This window comes from Podarcis erhardii, assembly GCF_964252035.2.
Source record: "Podarcis erhardii genome assembly, chromosome: 13".
NCBI lineage: Eukaryota > Metazoa > Chordata > Lepidosauria > Squamata > Lacertidae > Podarcis > Podarcis erhardii.
Window position 1 is genome coordinate 27923640 of NC_138502.1, and position 20210 is coordinate 27943849.

Here is a 20210-nt window from a genome sequence, read left to right on the forward strand (position 1 = left end):
GAACCAATGGGCGGACCGGGGCCGGTTGGCCACGCGCGGGCAGGCGGAGTCGCTTCATTTAGTCAAGCGGGTTGGTTGCGAGAAGAAGCTTCGCGCCCCTTTGGCTCCGCAGGTTCGGGTTGACGGTAGGTGCGCATGTTGGCGCGCGGAAGAGGCTCTGGCTGTAAGGAGGCGCTTGGAGCAGAGAGGGGCTTCGTGGGGGGCTGAGGGGAGGCGAAGCGGTTATTGCTGCTGTTATCAATGAATTTAGGATATTGTTAAAAGGGAAAGGGCAGGAAAAAAGGGGGGTTCGTCTGTGAGACGTCTCGCTGCAAAGGCTTTTTGGGCGCTTTGGCCCTAAGGACACGCTCGCCAAGGAGCAGGATCCGCTCAAATGTGCTTCTGAGGGGCGTGAGACCCACCTGGCTCACTTTGGGGAAGAGTCATTTAGAGCGGTAAAGCGCGAGTGGGGATATTAAAACATCTCCCCTGAATCCACTCCCATTCAAACTCAAAAGCCCTCTGCTTCCTCTCCGCTCCCGCCCCCCGGCCGCAATAAAAAGTCGGGAGATCTGATCACATATCTCATGGGCAACCTCGTCCTTCAGTGTGGCTCTTGGAGACTGGCCGAAAGTTACTGAAGACTTGGTTTTTTTTAATGGCTGGGTGGGGGTTTGAAATTGCATTTCATTTCATCAGCAAGTGGAAACCTCCCCCCTCCCCCGGCCTTCCTAATTCTGAAAGGAAGGCAGGAGAGTGTAGAGAAAAACAGGCAACTCTGGCATCAGAATTTACTGCCAGGCCCTTTTAAGGAATGAATACTAAGGGCTTTTCTTATTTGCCACCTTCTAACTTTGTTCCAGAACTGGTTGTTTAAAACAGTTAGAACAAATGTGAGGTGTATAAGCCTATCCGTTTGGTAGCTGCCCTCACCCCATTGTGGAGCTCTCCCACAGTAGGCATTTCGTAATGGGAGCCTCAGCATTTATTGGAAGCCTGTAAAACTGCTTGGTAGCCTTTGGGGGAGGGGTGTCAGAGTTAAGTTGGAAAGCAATAAGAAAGTTCTACTAAATTAGATAAAGTTCTGTGTTGCTAGCTTTTGTGTTTTTGTTCTGTCAGACAGAACTTCCATGTTCAACATCTTTGTATGCCAGAAGACAGAAACAAACAAAGAGTGGCATTATATATTGCTTGCATGATGTCCAGAAGCTTCTACCTGGCTGTCACTGGAAGCAGAGTTCCAGGCTAGATGGATCTTTGGTCTAATCCATTGTGGATTTTTATTTTTAGGGAATCCATTAGGGGCACTAATAATATTTCCAAAATTATTAATAGACCACCATTTGGGGGCATAGAGCAATAGGTGGCTCACACATATTAAAAAAAAAACAATAGTACAGATTCAAATTACTTAGGTAGCAGTATTAATAATTTATAATTAATAATTTAAAAACATAGGCTACAGTACTTAAAACAGATAAAGCAAAATCAGTCTTAGGGTTGTTGTTTTTAATTATCACTATAAAAAGAAAAGAGAACAACAGTGTTGCCACAAAATGAGTAAAACGAGGCAGGTTGGGGTGAGTATGTTTAACGCAGTACGCCTCTGCTCCTGGAACAGAGAGCAAGGATCCAGCAGGAATTTGGGTTTGGAACTATTTCAGCCAACAATTTTTATGTTAGGTGGTGGGTAGGTTTATCACCTTGACAGTCGTCAATGTTTAACCTTGAGCTTACCTTCAAGGTATAGGAATGGGTGAGAGGGGCATGTTGTGAACAAAGGATGGGAAATAAAGAGCTTGTGCTGAGGTGAGCATGATTAATCATTAGGGGCAAGGGCGTCTGGGGATAGTGAATAACTTGCTAAAAAGAGAGGTGTGGGTTCATAGACCTGTATGGGAGCCTAGCCCCTTAAGCCCAAATGTAAGACTTAAGCTGTTTTTGGTGAATAAGGAGGGGAAAATACTCTGTTCCAATCAGGTCTTTATTTTGTTGTTCACCTAGCGGGAGGAAAGGCATCGCTGGGGGACAGGATAATTGTAACTGTTAGAGACTATTTGTGAAATTTAAAAGTGTGTGTGTGCGCACACATGCACACTTAACTTAAATGTCTTTCTTTTGCTCTCTTTGGGCTCCAGTGTCCATCATGCCTTGTACCAGATCTCAGTCTGAAAGCCAGAGCACCATCAAATTCCCAAAGCGGAAATCGATTAGGAGATGTCACAAACCTATAGAGAATGAGGAGGCTTCAAAACTGGACACAAGTCCACTGTCAGTTTCACCCCAGAAGCAGGTCTTGCCTCTCAGCCCACGTAAACGGCTTGGTGAGTTGCCTTTCTCTTCATCAAACCAAAATATCCTAACACATTCTTATATAGAAAGCCTGCTCAGCCATTCCGCTTGGCACTAAACCAGCTGTATTTTAAGCTGTATTTTAATTAACTGTTGTTGTTTCCCTATTACGTTTTACTGTAATTTATATTTGGTGTTAGTCACCCTGAGCCTGGCCCTGGCCAGGGAGGGCGGGGTATAAATAAAATAAATTATTATTATTATTATTATTATTATTATTAAATGGGACTTCATGGGATTAATGAATGCTAAGTGATGCCAAGATTTTCTCAGATTGAACACCAGAGTTAAGAACACAGGAAAAGCTGCCTTATACAGCTTCAGGCCATGTACCTCAGTATTGTCAACGCTGACTGGTAGTGGTTGCAGGGTTTTGGACGGGTCCTACCTGGAGTTAGTGAGTGGAATTGGGACTATTTTTTTTCTTGCAAAGCATCTGGTCTGTTTCCCATGAAGGCTAGCTCGAAAGATAAAAAGTAATTCATGGGCAGGCCTGTTTGTGTACTGCTGAAGAGTCTGTGCTTGAAATAATTGCTCTGCTCAATAGTATTCCTACAGACAGGCGTATCTGCAAAGATTGAAGTGGTTATTTGTATTCTAAACCCAGCATTTGGAGTTTTTGCAGTAGCAAGTCGGAACAAGTAGGGTTGATGCAGTAAGTGTACATTGCAAAGGGTCCAGAGGGAAGGAGCAGGCAGAGCGCAGCAACACTTCTCTGAATAAGGGGGCATTTGACAGGCCCTGTGCTTGTGCTTTTCCTAAATGATGCCTATGATAATAAGAGCTCTGAAACTTTAAATGAAATAACAAAAGGCATCTTAAAGACATCATGTTGCATGGCAGACATGAACTCTGGTAAAATAGAGGGCAGACAAACTTGTCTTTTACATCTGGGTTCTTGTCTGTATTTCACATTCATTTTCTTCTGCTGCTGCTTTCTTCTAAACTTGGCATGGTGTGTCTTTGTTTCCCACAGGAGATGACAATCTCTGCAATGTCACCCAGTTGCTGCCTTGCTCCCCGAGTAAGCAGGGTAAAAAAGAAAATAGCTTTCCACCCACTTCTGCCAAGGGCCGGGCTTTACTCTTCAGCGAGCGTTCAACCCCCAGATCTCCAACTAAGGGCAGCAATTTGGTTCCCTCTCCCTTTCGTGGTGGTCAAGAAACCCCTAACGCTTCACCGCAGCATCGCCACCCAAGGAAAGAACTGGTGTGTACTCGTCTCTTTAAGCAAGAAGGTATGTAATAGCATTGTGTATGGTGGAAGAACTGGGTACTACATCTTCTGCGGTTGCTTGGATTTTTAAAAATGGGTTTATAAAGAATTCAGTCTCTTAAGACCTCAGAATCCAAGGCTAGTTCACTGTTATTCCCACAAAATGAGAAAACTTAAGGCATGGCTGTGTCATAAATTCAAAATGGTTTTCAGACTTTTTCAATTGTTACATTACCCGCAGGCAAGACCCGCTGTGGTTCCATGGAAGGGGTTGGAATATTTCTCACCATTCTCAGCAACCTCATAAAATTACAGTTCCTAGGATGCTTTGAGGGAAGCCAAGGAATAAAAACCATTGAAATTTGTGGTTTAGCTGTGATCACAGAGGGGCTTGACATATTGCCTTTCATCTTTAGTCATTTATTGCTGGTCAGAATATTGCAAGTAAGTTTTATTAGCAACGTTAATGTTAGAATGGCGTCCCTTCTTGAACATTCTTATTTGATTCTTATGTCGACAATCGTAACAACTACAGGCAGTTTTCAAAAAAGCAAGGCAATACATCAGTAGTATAAAACAGAGCAGTACAAGACTCATTTGAATAGGCAAGGGTCTATTTAGTCTAGCAATCTGCTTTCAACTGCAGCAAGCTGCAACGATTGAACAGCTCGATAAAAGGAACTTTTAAAAAGAGACAGTAAAAGTAATTTTTCATTTATTGTAATAGGCCTCTTCCTAAACCCAGTTTTTTTTTTTTCTACTGTTGTGTCTCTTAGAAGAGAGTTGTACAATTGGTATTTGTATAGTTTTTGTTAGGTATATTGAGGTGTTTTATTTGTTCTAAACCTGTCTTCATTTTGTTTATACAGGCACCTGTTACCAGCAGGCAAAGAGTCTCCTGCACACGGCCGTTCCGGACCAGCTGCATGCAAGGGAGAAAGAGACAGGTGTTCTGCATAGATTCCTGAGAGAACATGTCTTTAGAGAGATCCCAGGAAGCCTTTATATCTCTGGAGCTCCAGGCACTGGGAAAACTGCCTGCCTCAACAGGGCCCTGATGGACTTAAAGGTAAAACTGCTGGATTTGAATTTGGACGCTGGTCCTCTTTCAGACTTTTGCTATGAAACATAATGCAGGAAGAAGCATTGCCCAGCTCTGACAAATGGCATTTAACATTATATGATACAGCTTTGGGTCTACTCTTCTTTCAGAATTCTCCCATATGCCAGTAGGTGTGGGAGAACTATGTGAATTCAGAGCCCAGTGAGAACCTTTTCCTGCAATCACTCTCCAATGCCCATAAAATACTTTTTGCCTGTGCTGTATATCTTACACTTTTAATATTCCAAAACAAGGTTAAGGAAGCTTTACTGTGGTTTGTATTTGGCCAGCAAATCATATCCCTGGTTTAAGATGGGTATAGGAACCTTGGTTTTGTGCTAACTAAAGTTTGGTGTGGTATCTGAATTGACAAACCATAGGGACAACCACTGCTTTGTTTCCAAAAGTAGGAGTGAACTGAGGAAGTGCTGAAGAAGTGGGGAAATGAAATCAGACAAACAACCCTAAACCGTAGCTTAGCTGAACATTTGGATGCTCAAACTGATATGAGTTTTAAGCTATGGTTGACACAGACCATGCTTTGGTGTGCTGCCTGAATTGAAAATATGTTGCCCCTACAAGATATATGTGAACACATGGCTATTCCATGGATTTCAAGGACCTGCCTTTCCAGGGCGGTATGCTTATAATTTGTGCCTGATGGGGGCAGCTTAGCAGTTTTGCCTAAGAGAGTATATTTGACCATCCCTCGTGCTGGATTATTGGTCCCCCAGGCACAAGAAAGTGGCCTCCTGTAATTTCCTGTCTTCCACAGTTTCCTTGCAGGTACTTCTGCTCAGTGATGGTCTGTGGAATTGCTGTCTTTTTGTTGCACTACTTGTACTCTATTGCAAAGTTTGATCTGCTCTAAAACACTCCTTTGTCTCCCTGGCAGACGGAGCTTGCTGGGTGTCAGATCATAGTCCTAAACTGCATGGCCCTGAGAAGCTCCCAGGCTGTGTTCCCAGCAATGGCTGGACAATTGGGCCAGGCTGGAGCAGACAAAGCAGCCAGGGGTGACGTGATCAGAAGGCTGGTGAAACGGTTGACATCAGAAAGTGCACCCATGGTGTAAGTACAAGGCCTTTGTGCTAGGAGGGGGGCATCCTTAAAACTAGCCAGTTTTGAGCAGGTCTGTCATAGGATAGCCATAACCTCTTTTGGACAGGCATCCTCACATCACTGTTGTGTTTTGAGTGGCAAGACACATTTTGTACTATAAATCTTTCATAAAAGCCTGTTAATGAAGTTTTGAGAAATATGGGTTTAGTGTGAAAGGTCATTCTAGTACTTCAACAGCTATAATATCTAAAACCTATTATACTGGGCACTTTCTCTTTGCTGTGCACTTGGTGCAGTATATGTGGCTGAGCTGTAAACCTTGCTGTCAGAGAGAGTTTAGCAGTGTCAATCTAAAAGCCCCTATTTTGATAACAGACTGCGGGGCGGGGACACTTAGTCTTTTGGATAATGGTAAATTTAATTCTGGACCTAAGAATTTAAGAGATCAATTCAGTCTTCTGCAGGGCTAGAAACATTTACTACTTTTTCTTTTTTAAAAAGAAGCTAGTGATTATAATTTGAAATATTTTATTCTACCCTGCCTAAATAGCATAGGGTATCTGGCAGGAGAGGTGCAGTTTCAGTCCTGTGCCAAGGATGCCATGGGGCTACCTGCATTTGATGAGTGTTTGGATGCTGCGACAGTGTGGCAGAAAAGATGTTCTTACCGCAGCACATTGCTGGGGTGGTGTTCACGTGCTCATGTCTTTCATCTTCACAGTTTGGTTGTGTTAGATGAGATGGATCAGCTGGACAGCAAAGGGCAGGATGTGCTGTACACGATGTTTGAGTGGCCTTCCCTCCCCAACTCCCGGCTCGTTCTCATTGGTGAGTTAATGATGCCCAATCCTATGTTTCAGGGGAGAGGAGAGCATGACTTCAGGACTGGCATTGTGGGGTGGGTGGCACAATTGGAAATCTTCAAGCACCCACAACACTGCCAGCCACAGTACCCTCGCTCCTGCTGCTGTCCTTCCCATTCACCGCTTGTACGCCTGTCCTCTCTCTGTGGCCCAGAAGACACAAGTGTCTGGAAAGCAGGAGGAAGCCACCACCATCCTAGTCACCTGTCTGAACCCACTAGTTGGAGGCAAGGATTTTATGCAGACTCGGCCCATCTTTGCTACATGAATATGGCATGGTGAAGGCAACAAGGCCAGTGAAGGCAGAGGGAGGAGGAACAACAGGAGGCAGTGAGGAGCGTGTGGACCTGCTGAGGACATTTGGCCTGAAGGCCTCCCCAAACCAGATCAGGCACTTGCTCCAGTAGGATTGTATGCCACTGCCCACCTCACGCCCTTTGGTGGAGGAATGAGTTATTCGTAAATTGGTTCAGTGCATCCTTTGACAGAAATAGAACATCCAAAGGGAGACGGGAAAGCCACCTGGGCGAGTTCTCTGTACAAGATGCAGGACCACCCACCCACCAGCCTTCCACTCACCAGCCTATGGGATACAGACCAATGGCTGAGCGATTGCCTGAAACCCAGGAGCTCCAGGTGGCTTAATGGAACATGCAAGTTTATCACAGCATGCCACAAGAAAGTTCCTAATTCTTAAGCTTCTATATGAGGTCTACACTTTTCTGTCATATTCATTGGCTAGGCGTTGATGGAATATAAGGTCTTTTCGTGAACTTATTTTGTGAGTCCGTGTGGTTCCTCAAATGCAGAGGGAAGGTATGTGGAGCTGTATTTCAGACAGCAGGTGCAAGGTCAGCATTCTAGGTGAACACTTCAAGCTGTATGTGAATTCTTGGTTTTGTTGTGTGGTCTCCTATTTTAAGAGGCAAGCTATGTGAGTGGGAAGCTATGGGGTAAGAAGGATAGAAAGGTATAGAAGGATAGAAATTGGATGTCTCCAAGGCCTCTAAGTATATCTTCTCATTGGTAGGGATAGCCAATGCTCTGGACCTCACAGATCGCATCCTGCCCCGCCTGCAAGCCCGTCCCAAGTGCAGGCCACAGCTCCTAAACTTCCCCCCGTACAACAAAGACCAGCTTGCCTCCATCCTCCAGGAACGCCTTAAGCAGGTAAGATCTCAGAAGTTGAGTTCCAAAATTCCTGTCCTGTTGTTGTTGTTGTTGCTGTTGTTGTTGTTGTAAAATTTGTATTCTGCTTTTCATCCAAAGATCCCAGGACGGTTTGCAACAGAAAAATACAAAATACACCTAAATGACTTGCAGAAGGCACAATCACTTCTGCTTTGGAACCCTGCTAAATTTGTTATTATCTTAACATGCAAAATATATACCTCTCCTGTGCCTTAGCACTAGGGGCGCTTTCCAGGTTCCCTGCATTTGAGAACCAGCCCACTTTCTCCCTCTTGCAAGATCGAGGAGCAGTGGCTACTATGTAAAGTGAAGGAAGGCACAGAATGCTAGTAATTTGGGGGGAAATGAGATGCTGCTATGCCATAAACAGAGTTACAGCGTATAAAAGAGTGAAACAGTGGTGTTTTGTTTTTAAAGATAAAAATGGCAATTGAGTAATAAGAGGGTCCAAACCTGTGGATCAGGGAAAGCTTGGGCAAAAAGGGACAATGTATTTACAAGACATCTGAAACCAACTGATGGATGATGACCTTGAACGTGGCCTGGTAGCAGATCGCCAGTCAATTAAATTCCCTCAGTTTTGGTGCAATACATGCACATCCAGGAGCTCCACGCAGCCCTCTTGGCAGCAGCATGCTGACATTGTATTTACTGATAAATCAGTCCTAGCCTGTCTTCTTGCTTGCTAAGCCCTTTGCTCTCCATGTCTCTATGCCACTTCCTGGTGGCAACAAATAAGGTCGGAAGTCGGGGGGGGGGATTAAAGACTGTAAGTTGGACAAAACAAAGAGTTATTGGGCTGTTACAAAGGAGCTGCCTTAACACATGCCCCCAAAACCCTTTTGGTATTTTTTTTTTTACTGAATCTAAGAAAATGTAGCACAGCAGAGCTTCCAAGATTTCTCTTGCAGCTCCTGTTTTCTTCTCCCTGTCCCTTAGGTGTCAGGGGAGCAGGTGCTGGACCACGCCGCCATCCAGTTCTGTGCTCGGAAAGTCTCTGCTGTCTCTGGGGATGCGCGCAAAGCTCTGGACATCTGCAGGTGAAGAATATATAGCACTCTTAAAAACCCGAGCTAATTACAGCGCATGTGGGATGTGATTTAAAGCTTCATTATGCTGTTTGGTCCCCCTGCCTGGGAGGTGGAGGGAGAGAGCGAACGGGGGGGGGGGGGGAGAGCCCTCATGCCTTTGTAGCGAGAGGGGAGGGTGCTTCCTGTTCCTGACTGTGTTAATGTCTGGAACCGTTCACAGCCCATTACCTATGAAGGGTGAGAGAAATTGGTCCTCCCTGCTGCGATTATAGATTGGTTAATTACATTTGGATTGCAAAAGGCTCTCATTAACAGTTCTCAAGCAGACATCTTTATGGTGCTTAGAAGCACTTCCTTTTCCTTTGCAAGTTGGCTTTACGGGAGTTGCTTCCTGCCTTCCTTGACCTTGCCCAGGCATTTGCTTGGTGGCTGCCTCTTCCTCTGTTTGACTCAACATTTTTTTTGGGGGGGGGTGATAAAAACATGTACTTCAGCACAGGCTGATGATAGACGTGACCCCTTGGCAGAAGGAAGGGCATGGCTGTTACTTTTCAGGGATGTTGGCACAGATCTTTCTTGCATGTGTGTGGAATAGGGTTTAGCTGCTCATAGGTTTGGAAAAAGGAAACGAGACTGTGGTAGGATCCTCTCTGCCAGACCTCAGAGGTTGGCTCATCAGCCCGTTTGGGAGGAAACAGCGGCCGTCTTTCTTGGGCCCAACATATATGATGTCCGGCTGCCTGTGTGTGTGTTTCACTTTATGGTGCTCCCCTTTCTTTCCATTTGTTGATAACGACAACTAATCCAATATGCGCTGGCAGACCAGCGACTAGGAGCGGCTGCCAGGACCATATAACACCAGTCCTAAAAGAAGTACATGACTCCCAGTACATTTTCGAGCACAATTCAAAGTGCTGCTGCTGACCTTTAAAGCCCTAAACGGCCTTGGTCCTGTATACCTGAGGAAGTGTCTCCACCCCCATCGTTCTGCCTGGTCACTGAGGTCCAGCTCCGAGGGTCTTTTCGGTAGTGGCACCCTCCCTGTGGAATGCCCTCCTATCAGATGTCAAGGAGATAAACAATTATACACCTTTCTGAAGACATCTGAAGGTAGCCCTGTATCGGGAAGTTTTTAATGTCTGATGTTTCGTTACGTTTTTTATATTCCGTTGGAAGCCACCCAGAGTGGCTGGGGCAACCCAGTCAGATGGGCAAGGTATAAGTTGTTGTTGTTTATTATGCTCTTCTCCCAACACCCTCCAGCTAGGCCTGTTAGATTCCCACCTTTGCAATCTTGTAAGAGGCAGATTATCCTTCCACGCATTAAAATTTGCCCCTGAATAATTATGTAAAATACTGAAAACTAGTAGGAGAAATACATGAATTGATTAAAGTTGATACAAAACCTATCAAACAACAGATTCCAGGGGAGCATTTAGCCAATGTTAAGAGCCCATTAAATTTAATGGGAGCATTAAATATATTCTCTTTCCCTAAAATAAATGAAAACTAGAAGAGTTTAATTTGCCCCCCTTCCCTTTGACGTATGGCAAAGCGGGTACACTTAAAAAAAAAAAATAAACAAAAAAGTTCAGCAACTTTGACCTTAAAAAAAAATGTTGGGAATATGGCAACCCTAGTTAGGGTATATGTCCAAACATCTTTAGTTTTGGCTAAGTTTTATTAAGTTTTGTTTAGCTAAGCTAAGTCTGATTTGAGTATTTGTCAACTTAAACAGAGATTTAGCCGTGGGGTGCCCAAATTAGACAGTGGTTGGCACTGGGGCTTTGGGTTGAGAACTGCCTCCAGCATCGCTTCCACTACAAGAAATAGAGCGTTAGTCTCATTAAGAGGCAAGATTGTAATGAGCTCCCATTAATGGGCCACGCATGTGCCACTCCAGGTCTCCCATGTGTGGGGGTGGGGGGGTTGCTTGCATAGTTTTCCCTCTTGTGACTTTTCAACACTGCTTTGAGAGCAGGACTGGGGTGAGAAAGACAGAACAGCCACATGGTATGATAAAATTACGGGCTGGTTAGGTACCTTGTTATGACAACAGACAAAAGCCTAGAAACACAGTCTTTCTGGACTGTTGATTTTTGTTGATGGGTCAGGAGCCATAACCGGTTACATCCAGGCACAGTCTCTTCTTCTCTCTCTCAATCTTTTTGGGCAACTGCTTTTGGAAGATAAGCTTAATCAGACCATTTGCTCCCTACCTCCATAGCTGTAAAGGGATGGGGAAGCGGGACAAAATAAGGAAACTCAAGCGCCAGTCCTTAAAATGCTAGTTTCTTACAAATGAGCCGCCAGAATGGAAATGGGAGGAGCCTAACGGAGCTGCTGGAATGGGCCAGGGGAGGTTGGCTTGGCATATGCTCCACCTGTCATGGAACTCCAACTCCCAGAAACCCTCGCCAGCCTGGCCAGTGGTCAGGGATGATGGGTGGTATAGTGTTCAGCAACCTCTGGAGGACCACAGGTTAAGCTGCTCCTGGAATGGGCCCTGCTTTCCATGTCTCCCACTGTTGCAGCTTGCTGGAATATCTGCTGCCAGATGGGAGATGATGATCACTATGGCTATCATTACTATTACTATTATTAATAATATTTAAAAGTGGTGGTTTTTTTTAATCGTACAAAATAAAGTGGAAAAAGTGCTTTTTCATATATATTAAATATTGAGCCAACTATATTCTGTATAATCTCGTTCCAAATATCAATATATTTGTCCAAACAAACGTGTCTATAAGCAGTCTGTTCCTATGTTGCGAGTGCTGCCCTGTCTTCCATCCATCGATTCAAGGGGACTAGATGAGAATTGAAGGATGGATAGCCCAATGGAACTGGTCTTTCAGTGGACAACCTAATGAGAAAATCTGGAGTAGCCCTGTGTTGGGGATTGATAAAAAGCATTAGCAGGGAACTAACGCCTTTGTCTGAAATGTTACTCTTGTCCTTAGGAGGGCCATTGAAATTGTGGAGTCAGATGTGAAGAGTCAAACTGTGCTTAAACTGCTGCCTGCCTGTAAGTAGCTTTCCTCCCCACTCTTCCCCCTGAGCAGGTCCTAGGCTGCTGTGCAGTGCTGTCATGTTTCATTAAATGCTTTCCTGACCCTAGTTGGTAGCGTTTCTTCCCAGGGACTTGTTCAGGCCTTGCTGAGGGATGTGGGGGGCAGCGGTGAAGGGAGACAGAGAGGAATGTGCAGCTGGCTGGTACGGGAAAAATGTTCTCCCTTCCAGCAGTCAGCCCTGCAGAGGGAGGCGAACACCTGCTCCTTGTCTTTCCTGCACTGGCTTTAAGTGTAACTTGAGCAGTGCAAATGCAGGTGTGAAGCTACTACTACGTCCAGGGAGCGGGAAAACAAGCGATTTCGGTTTTCAAAGCATCTCCCCAAATGAACTGAAAATGTGAGCAGCTTAGGGACGTTGTACTCTGAATGTCTAGTGTTGCAATTGCTTTGGGTCCACCTTGCCTCATCTTTTTCTCATTTGCTGTAATGTATAAATGGTGTGAACATCTGTTACTTCTGCTTCGGAATGAGCAGGATGGAGAGCAGAGACACCGTTTTAAGTCTGTGTTAGGCAAGTTGGTCTGGGACTGGTCATTTCCTGAGTATGAGACTGCCTGGGAACTCTAGCTATGTCACTTTGAGCTCTTTGGCCCAAAGGCAGCATATAAACACAAGAAGAGTGTATACATTACAGTGGTACCTCGGGTTAAATACTTAGTTCGTTACGGAGGTCCATTCTTAACCTGAAACTGTTCTTAACCTGAAGCACCACTTTAGCTAATGGCGCCTTCTGGTGCTGCGCCGCTGGAGCACGATTTCTGTTCTCATCCTGAAGCAAAGTTCTTAACCCGAGGTAATATTTCTGGGTTAGTGGAGTCTGTAACCTGAAGCGTATGTAACCCGAGGTACCACTGTGCAATAATCATATGGGAATGAAGCTTTGCTTCTTGAAGATACAACCCATGCCAGGACCCTCCTATTGAGCTCTACCTGCACTGCCTTACTCTTCATTCAGCTGCTCACTGTCGTCTTTCTGACTTCTCCCGTCCTCAGGCAAATCCTCTTCTAAGCCAGCCACAGACTCAGCAGTACCCCAGCGGGTGGGACTGGCCCACGTATCCCGGGTGATCTCTGATGTGTACGGTGACCGTTTGGCCTCAGGTGCAGGCCGTGACAATGCCAATACCTTTCCCTTGCAGCAGAAAATCTTGGTCTGTTCTTTGCTGCTCTTAACCAGGCAACAGAAAACCAAAGAGGTGACGCTGGGAAAGGTGAGTGTGCAGATTCTCTCTGCCCCCCAACCTCTTCAAATTGCCACTGCTAGTGTATTATGTCACTCTTACTTGGCAAGGGGCTTTGCTTTGCAGCATAAGAGTTCGTCTCTTAAAACCAGAGTCCTTGGGGAGCACAAAGGAAGAAGTGCACAAGTAGTTTCTCTGAGTCCTACCATGGACCCACTTAAAAATGTTTGGCTGTTTATGCGGGACGTGCAGTACACAAAGAACTAGAGTCCCCAAAAAAACCTTCAAGGGAATTGGCTCCATCTGCCTCTCTCTTCCTCTCCTCTTACGTCTCCCGTCCTTGTTTTTTGTTTGTTTGTTTTTTAAGGCCATGGGAGTTAATGAGAACTGTTTGCTTACAGAAGTAAGTTTTATGTATGAACGGAGTGGAAGATGATGGCTTGGAATGTCTTTTAGTAGTTTTTGGGTGCCTCATAGGCTACATGCATTGCACCCTAAAAGCCTCTGTCTTGTCTTTGAGTATTATTCTACCCATCCTAAACTACTGTGGGGTGGAAGGGATTTGTGTCTCTCCACCATCAAGTTAGTCTGGATAGCTCACTCGGTTAGAGCATGGTGCTGGTAACACCATGGTTGCAGATTTGATACTTGTACGGGACAGCTGCATATTCCTGCATTTCAGGGGATTGGACTAGATGGTCCTCGGGGGTCCCTTCCAGCTCTGTGGTCTGCCCCCCCGCACTTGGTGTGGAAGTATAGGTTGTAGTAGCAGTGCTCATATGCCAGAGGTGTGGAGCAGCACTTGTGTGTTGCTTTGCCAGCAACTTTGGCTGGGCTGTGCAGGATATAAACAGGAGACCTATTATTCAGTTAGAAGTCACAAAGAGGGATCTAGCTAGCCCGGGGCACTTGGAAGAAGCCATAGAGAGCAAGTTACATTATGCACACTTTTCTGTTTCCTCTACTCAAAAACACTGTGTTTTTTCAATGGCATTTCCTCCTAGCTGCATGAGGCCTACAGCAAGGTTTGCCGCAAGCAGAAAGTAGGAGCTGTTGGCCAGTCAGAATGCCTGTCGCTTTCGGCTCTCCTGGAATCCAGAGGCATTGTGGGCTTGAAGAAGACTAAAGAAGTGCGTCTGACTAAGGTACTCCTGCAGACCTACTTTTGCTATGGCCTGGACTCCAGCAGGGGTGGCGAGGGCAGTATCCAAGGTCCCCTTCACCTCTTAGAAGGGGCCATAATCTGGTGGTGGGACATGTGTTCTGCATGCTGAAGGACCCATGTGTAATCTCATCACCTCTAACTAAAAGAATCTCAATGCAAGGAGAGAGCCGCCACCACTCAGAAAGGACTGTACTATGGTAGATGATCCCAATAGTACCACTCCATATGGGGCTGCTGAATATATTTGATGGAGCAGTTTGCTAGTAAACATCAGAACTAAATTGTGTGCCAAGATCTGAAAATTTTTGTGTCCCTCAGCAAATAAACCTTTGAGAAAGGGGTGTGTGCTTTGCCGTGGAAATGCATGGCATTGGAATTAGCCCCCTGCCTTTTAAAGTGGTTTTACATTTATTTAGATCAGTGTTTCCCAAACCTGGGTCTCCAGCTTGTTTTTGGACTACAATTCCCATCATCCCTAGCTATCAGGACTAGTGGTCAAGGATGATAGGAACTGTAGTCCAAAAACAGCTGGAGACCCAAGTTTGGGAAACACAGATTTAGATTAAGAATATACTCTCTCCCTAATGACTCAGTGTGCAGCGTTTCCTTATTTCATTGGTCCTCAGCGAAGTCACTGGAAACATGTTGATTCCACCACTCCAGTATAGTGGAAGAAATAACACTGAGCAGTGATTATTTGCCCCAGCGGTTCATGGTCCCAGCCTCCTATGGAAAACTCTGGGTGCCAGGCTGCTATGATGCCTTAAAATTCACTGCTGGCTTCCTTAAATGCATCTGTCTCCCTCCTCGGCCTGCCTTAGCTGTGTTGGTGGGAAAACTGCCGCATCTTTCTTGTTCTCCTTTGTTTTAGCTCTGTGGGAGAGCCACAGTGCACAGCCCCTCCTGTCAGTCTGATGAAAGAGGCTGCACCCTTCCATAGGAGGGAGAAGTGTAGAAATAATGGAGAATTAAATGTCAGCATTCTTGCACATAGGTGTGCCCAAAGGGGAGCAGAAGTGCAAAACCCAGAGGTTCCTTGCCAGGTCAGTTGACAGGAGTGAGCCAACAGAAATTTGCACTGAGTAAGCTGGAGATAACCTTATTAGCAAGACAGGATCTGCACAGGAGTTTCAGGCCTAATGATCACAACAACTGCCCCCATGAAGCAGATGCCAAGACTAAAGGTCCCTGCTTCCCCACAGCCAGCAGTGTCTCCTCTTCTTCAGAGTTTTTTCCAAGCAATCAGAGACTCCCCACTTCATGCCTCTCCTTGTTCTGGAAGGCCAATGGGGAGGGGAGCTTGTTGCAGCAAGTGAGAGAGACACCCATGCCTCTTCACAAGCCTGACCCACCTCTGCCTCTTGGCCTCCTTCCTCTCTAGCTTCAGCTTCTGCCTCTGATTCTGGACTGCTCTCTGCCACCAACTCTCTCAGCTCACTAAGACCTGTTACCTCTTCACCTTCTGAAACCTCCTCTTCCCTCTGACCACTCAGCATTGTCCCACCATCACTCCCCGGGCTCTAAGTTCTCTTCCCTTGGGGGTTCCCCAGATGGGTTCCTTCCACCACTCCTCTGCGTCCAACCAGTCCCTGACATCAGTTGATCTGCCTGTGTAAGATCTGCCACCACCAGTGCAGCTGTGAAAAGACTCAGGAGCACCACAGGGCACTTTTGGGCCGCCATGGCGCCATTAGCTCTGCTGCACAGAGATAATGGAGGTCCCCCTGCTATCCTGTCCCCCCAAAACCTTAGCCCTGAGCTAAGTAAGTTTCGAAAAGGTGGGGAATGCCTGCAGCAGGATGGCATTTTATCTATGCAAACAATGGGAATCCTTCTGTGGAGCGAGGAGCTGTCAAGAGAAGAAGCCGTGATGGCTGAATTTTGTTTGATGGCCAAAATTGGTTTGTTCTGCAGCTTGAGGAAGAAAGCAAGTGCTGGATGAAGGAAGTATAAAGATACAAGACACCCATTGTACCTGATGGTTTTGGGCCTCCTCCCTCTGCCCACAAATGTTCCACTTTCCACCTAGTGGCGCAGCAATGAAACTGCTAGCACATTTGCAAAGCTATGCAGGGCCTAGTATGCTTTCAGATTAGATGGCAGACTGTGTTGAGATTCTTGCCTTGCAGGGGTTGGACTAGATGGTCCCTCAGGTCTCCCTTCAAATCCTTTGATTCTACGACCTTGGGAATTGGCAATGGGAGAATCCCATGACAGGTTGTGAAGTTCTGCAAGAGTCACCATACGATTTAGCTGCCGTTGCAATGCGGGATTTGGGCACTGGGTGGAAGCGGAGCTGTTTGGATGGCATTGTGTATAGCAGATGTGCCTGCATTCTCTCTCCTCATCTTCCCATTACGGAGGCCTAGTGATTTCCAGCGTCCTTGGAGTGGCCTCCTGTAGAGACCGTGCTTTTTTGCAACGATGGATGCTGACTACCAGTTTCCAGCCTGACAAATCCTTTTCTTCCCAGGTCTTCCTGAAGATAGAAGAGAAAGACGTGGAACATGCCCTCAAGGATGGAGTTTTGGTTGGAAGCATCTTGGCCGAGGGGATTTAAGAGTTCTTGCTCTCACCTCCTTTCTTGCACAGAATGTTCCTAACTAATGGACCGTAACTTCTTGCCGGAAACATTTCATGAGGCATATCAGTGGGTGGACGATTATGATTATCCCTACTCCTCCCCCCACCCCACCCCTGGCCCCAGCAGCATCAGTGTTATAAAGATGCCCTGTCTATTTTTCCAGTGGGTGTTTTTTAAACTGCAAGGTTTCCTAAGCAATGGGTGGAATGGAGCTGACTCAGTTAATTTTAGGAGCTGGACTTCCACCCTTCGCCTAGGTATGTCCCCTTTCCTACGCTTCCCGTTTTCTTTTTATGAATCCCGGAGGGAGAAACACACGCCAGCGGTGTTAACATCTCTCCCCCCCTGCCCGCCCTCCACCTGCACACATACTGGGGCTGCTTGTGTCACTCCTGGGGCGTCTGCCTGTCTTAAGCACCCAAGATGAAAGAGGATGAAGGCTGTCAGCAAGAGAGCCCATTTGCCAGAAACAAAAACCATTAACGTCACAGGAGGAAATAAGGAGGCAGCAGCTTCTCTCGCAGGCTCCTTTGAAGTCAAGGCTGTTTCCGCGAAGCAGATGTCAGTCATGCTGAGGCTTAGCATCTCAGGAGCTGCAGTGCGGCTTAGCGAGCGAAAGAGAGGCACACTAACCTGAAGTCTCCAAGCATCTTAACGTTTATGAACTGTGGATGCAGCCTTAGAGCTGGAACTGGTTGCGGCCTGGGGCAAAGAGCTGGTCTGTTTCGTTTCTGAGCCACTTCTGCGAACTGTCGGCTGCTTAGTTTGATGCCTTTGTGTGGAACTCAGAATTCTTATAGTTAACATGAAATGCTGCCCCTCCCTCTTTGAGTGGCTTGCAGCCCTGGTGAGGGAAATTTCAGAACGTCTCTTTCCCACCCCACCCCGTGAGTTTATAGTATTTGAGATGTACTGAAATGCGTATTTACAGCCAGATGTTTGTTTTTTTAAAAAACAGATGGAGTATATTCCCATTGCTTTTTAAAGTTTTATAGATTAAAACAGTCCTGATTATGGTTTTGATGTGTGGCGTGTGTGTTTTGTTTAGTTGGGGCTCAGATTCACAACTTTGTGTGTTGGTTCCTTTAAGGCAACGAGGTGGCGCAGATTCCCTTGCATAGGATTCCTAAGTTGCATCCTTCATGTCGTGTGGTGCATTGCTTTCCCCAGTGGCGGCTCTGTAAGTGAGGGAGCACCCAGTGTGAATCTCTTGTCCGTTAGAGCAGGGCTGTAATCATGTTTCAAGTATCTTCAAGCAGCAACTGCTCAAGATTTCCTATACACAGGGGTGCACGTTTGGGGGTGGTAATTATACATTGGCATTCATCTAGAAATGCAACAAGCCCTGCGGATTGTGGTTTAGTGCTCACTAGGCTCTTGTCATGTGTTGCCTTGAATGTCACGTCACAATGTACTTGCAAGTAGTGCTTTTACGCATTCCGTATGCTGCCCTTGTCTTCTTCCAGATTTGTGCTTGCATTCAGCATCTGTTGCAGTTGGTTCTGTCTGACTTTTGTGTGTGACAAAATATTAGGAGCATTCACCCCATTGCAAATATTCTAGTTAGCCCAAGTATGGTTGAACTGCCAAGGACCTTAAATCTTATCCGTATTGTCCCCTAAGTTTCCATGCTGCCCAGTACCCTAGTTTGTGGAACTTTGCTTACAGCTGAGTGGCAGAAAAACCGGGAGACGTACTACACGCATTTTTTGTATTTTTTTGGCAAGTCAGAGTGGCTTTGGCAACTTGCTTGTTCAAACACAGCAGAGTGGGTTGACTTGACCCATCTGCAGCCCTGATGGCTGGCTCCTGTAAACCACAATGGCATCGGGTGTTAAAAATCCGTGACAGTGTTAAGAGAAACCAGCCCAGTAATAAAGGGGGGGGGGCGAGTGGGATTTTGTGGCTCTGTCTCCTAGTCTAACCCTTAGGTGGTTAACCCTTTGCAATACCCTCTGGAATAAACTGCTCAGGCCCATCGCCACCAAAGTTCAGTATTGCTAACCTGCGAGATTCCCAATTGTCTTCCCCCTCCAGTTTTAATAGCTGTGCTGTCCTCCATAGGGCCTAGAGAACCACACCGAGACTTTGGGCTCCTAACATTGTTAGTAAAGGAAGACTGTGCAACACGGCAAGCCAGCTTTAAAAGAGTTAAAGGCCTAGAGCATTCACGGCTAATAGAAAGCAGGCTTTGGGAAGGATTGAGAGCAGATGGGCAGCTGCATTTTAAATCATATTTTGCTAGCTACCAGGACCTTGAAAGCGAGACAGCGCTTCGTACAGCATGGGCATCTATTCTCCACCCCAGGGCTGTATGTATTTTGAGTGAAAAGAAAGCGGGGTGGGGAGAGTCGGCAGATAAACAACGTGATGTTTTCTCCATCTGGAATTCATGTTTTCAGTCTATGGGGTTGGGAGTGGATAGGGAAAAGATAGATGAGAGGTGACCCCACAGACTTGAATAAACGTTAGCAGGGAGTGTTAGCTAGGGGAGAGGAGCATATAGGTACAGTGAAGGCCCACTTTCTGGGAGAGACTTAATTTTCTAGTGACTTCTGAGGACATGTTCAAATGTTTTTTGCTATGGGGCAGGGGGGAGTGTTTTTCTGCAAGATAATTTAACACGTGGCCAGTGTTTGAAGTAATAAGGGACGCGGGTGGCGCTGTGGGTTAAACCACAGAGCCTAGGACTTGCCGATCAGAAGGTAGGCGGTTTGAACCCATGTGATGGGGTGAGCTCCCGTTGCTCGGTCCCTGCTCCTTCCAACCTAGCAGTTTGAAAGCATGTCAAAGTGCAAGTAGATAAATAGGTACCGCTCCAGCGGGAAGGTAAACGCTGTTTCCATGTGCTGCTTTGGTTCGCCAGAAGCGGCTTAGTCACGCTGGCCACATGACCCGGAAGCTGTACGCCGGCTCCCTCGGCCAATAAAGCGAGATGAGCGCCGCAACCCCAGAGTTGGCCACGACTGGACCTAATGGTCAGGGGTCCCTTTACTTTTACCTTTAGTGTTTGAAATTAGCCAGGCTCATTTTGCAACTGGTGCGGGTCCAACTGTGACCACCTCTGGTTGCCAGGCTGGCGACTGACATCTCCATCTAGCTAATCTCTTCAGCATTTTAAAGCAGGGGAGCTTATTCACTGCATTTATATCCCACCTTTTTCTCCAAAGTGTGCATGGTTCACACACACATACCCTCCTCAGTTAATCCTACAATGACCCTTTGAGGTAGGTTAAGCTAAGAGGCAGTGACTGGCCCAAGGTCACCCAGTGAGCTTCATGACTTCAGTGGGGGTTTGAACCCTGATCTCCCAGGTCCTAGTCTGACACTCACCACTATACCACAGGGCTTCCTAAGTACTTCTGCTATGGAGCAGCTGTATCAATTAACTAGGCAAATAAATATGGGGAA

The 20210-nt window shown here is 46.2% G+C and overlaps 1 protein-coding gene across 2 annotated transcripts; it reads left to right on the plus strand.

Annotated features, from left to right (window-relative positions):
• CDC6 (cell division cycle 6) lies at positions 1 to 17818 on the plus strand. Of its 2 annotated transcripts, none has more exons than XM_081837921.1 (12): positions 1 to 125; positions 2118 to 2303; positions 3308 to 3568; positions 4416 to 4615; positions 5544 to 5719; positions 6432 to 6538; positions 7604 to 7743; positions 8704 to 8804; positions 11759 to 11823; positions 12863 to 13080; positions 14055 to 14195; positions 16689 to 17818. In XM_081837921.1, exons 2-12 carry the CDS (start codon positions 2126 to 2128, stop codon positions 16773 to 16775), a joined length of 1674 nt encoding a protein of 557 aa, XP_081694047.1. In that variant the 5' UTR covers positions 1 to 125; positions 2118 to 2125; the 3' UTR covers positions 16776 to 17818. The 2 variants fall into 2 exon arrangements, with proteins under 2 accessions (XP_081694047.1, XP_081694046.1); XM_081837920.1 differs by having other exon boundaries at positions 80 to 163.
• Positions 17819 to 20210: the final 2392 nt, after the last annotated feature.

Coding starts and splice junctions, on each gene's coding strand:
- CDC6 (XM_081837920.1), top strand. CDS start 136: ATGTTGGCGCGCGGAAGAGGCTCTGGCT. Junction 4,616..5,543: donor GGGCCCTGATGGACTTAAAG/GTAAAACTGCTG, acceptor TCTCCCTGGCAG/ACGGAGCTTGCTGGGTGTCA. Junction 5,720..6,431: donor TCAGAAAGTGCACCCATGGT/GTAAGTACAAGG, acceptor TCATCTTCACAG/TTTGGTTGTGTTAGATGAGA.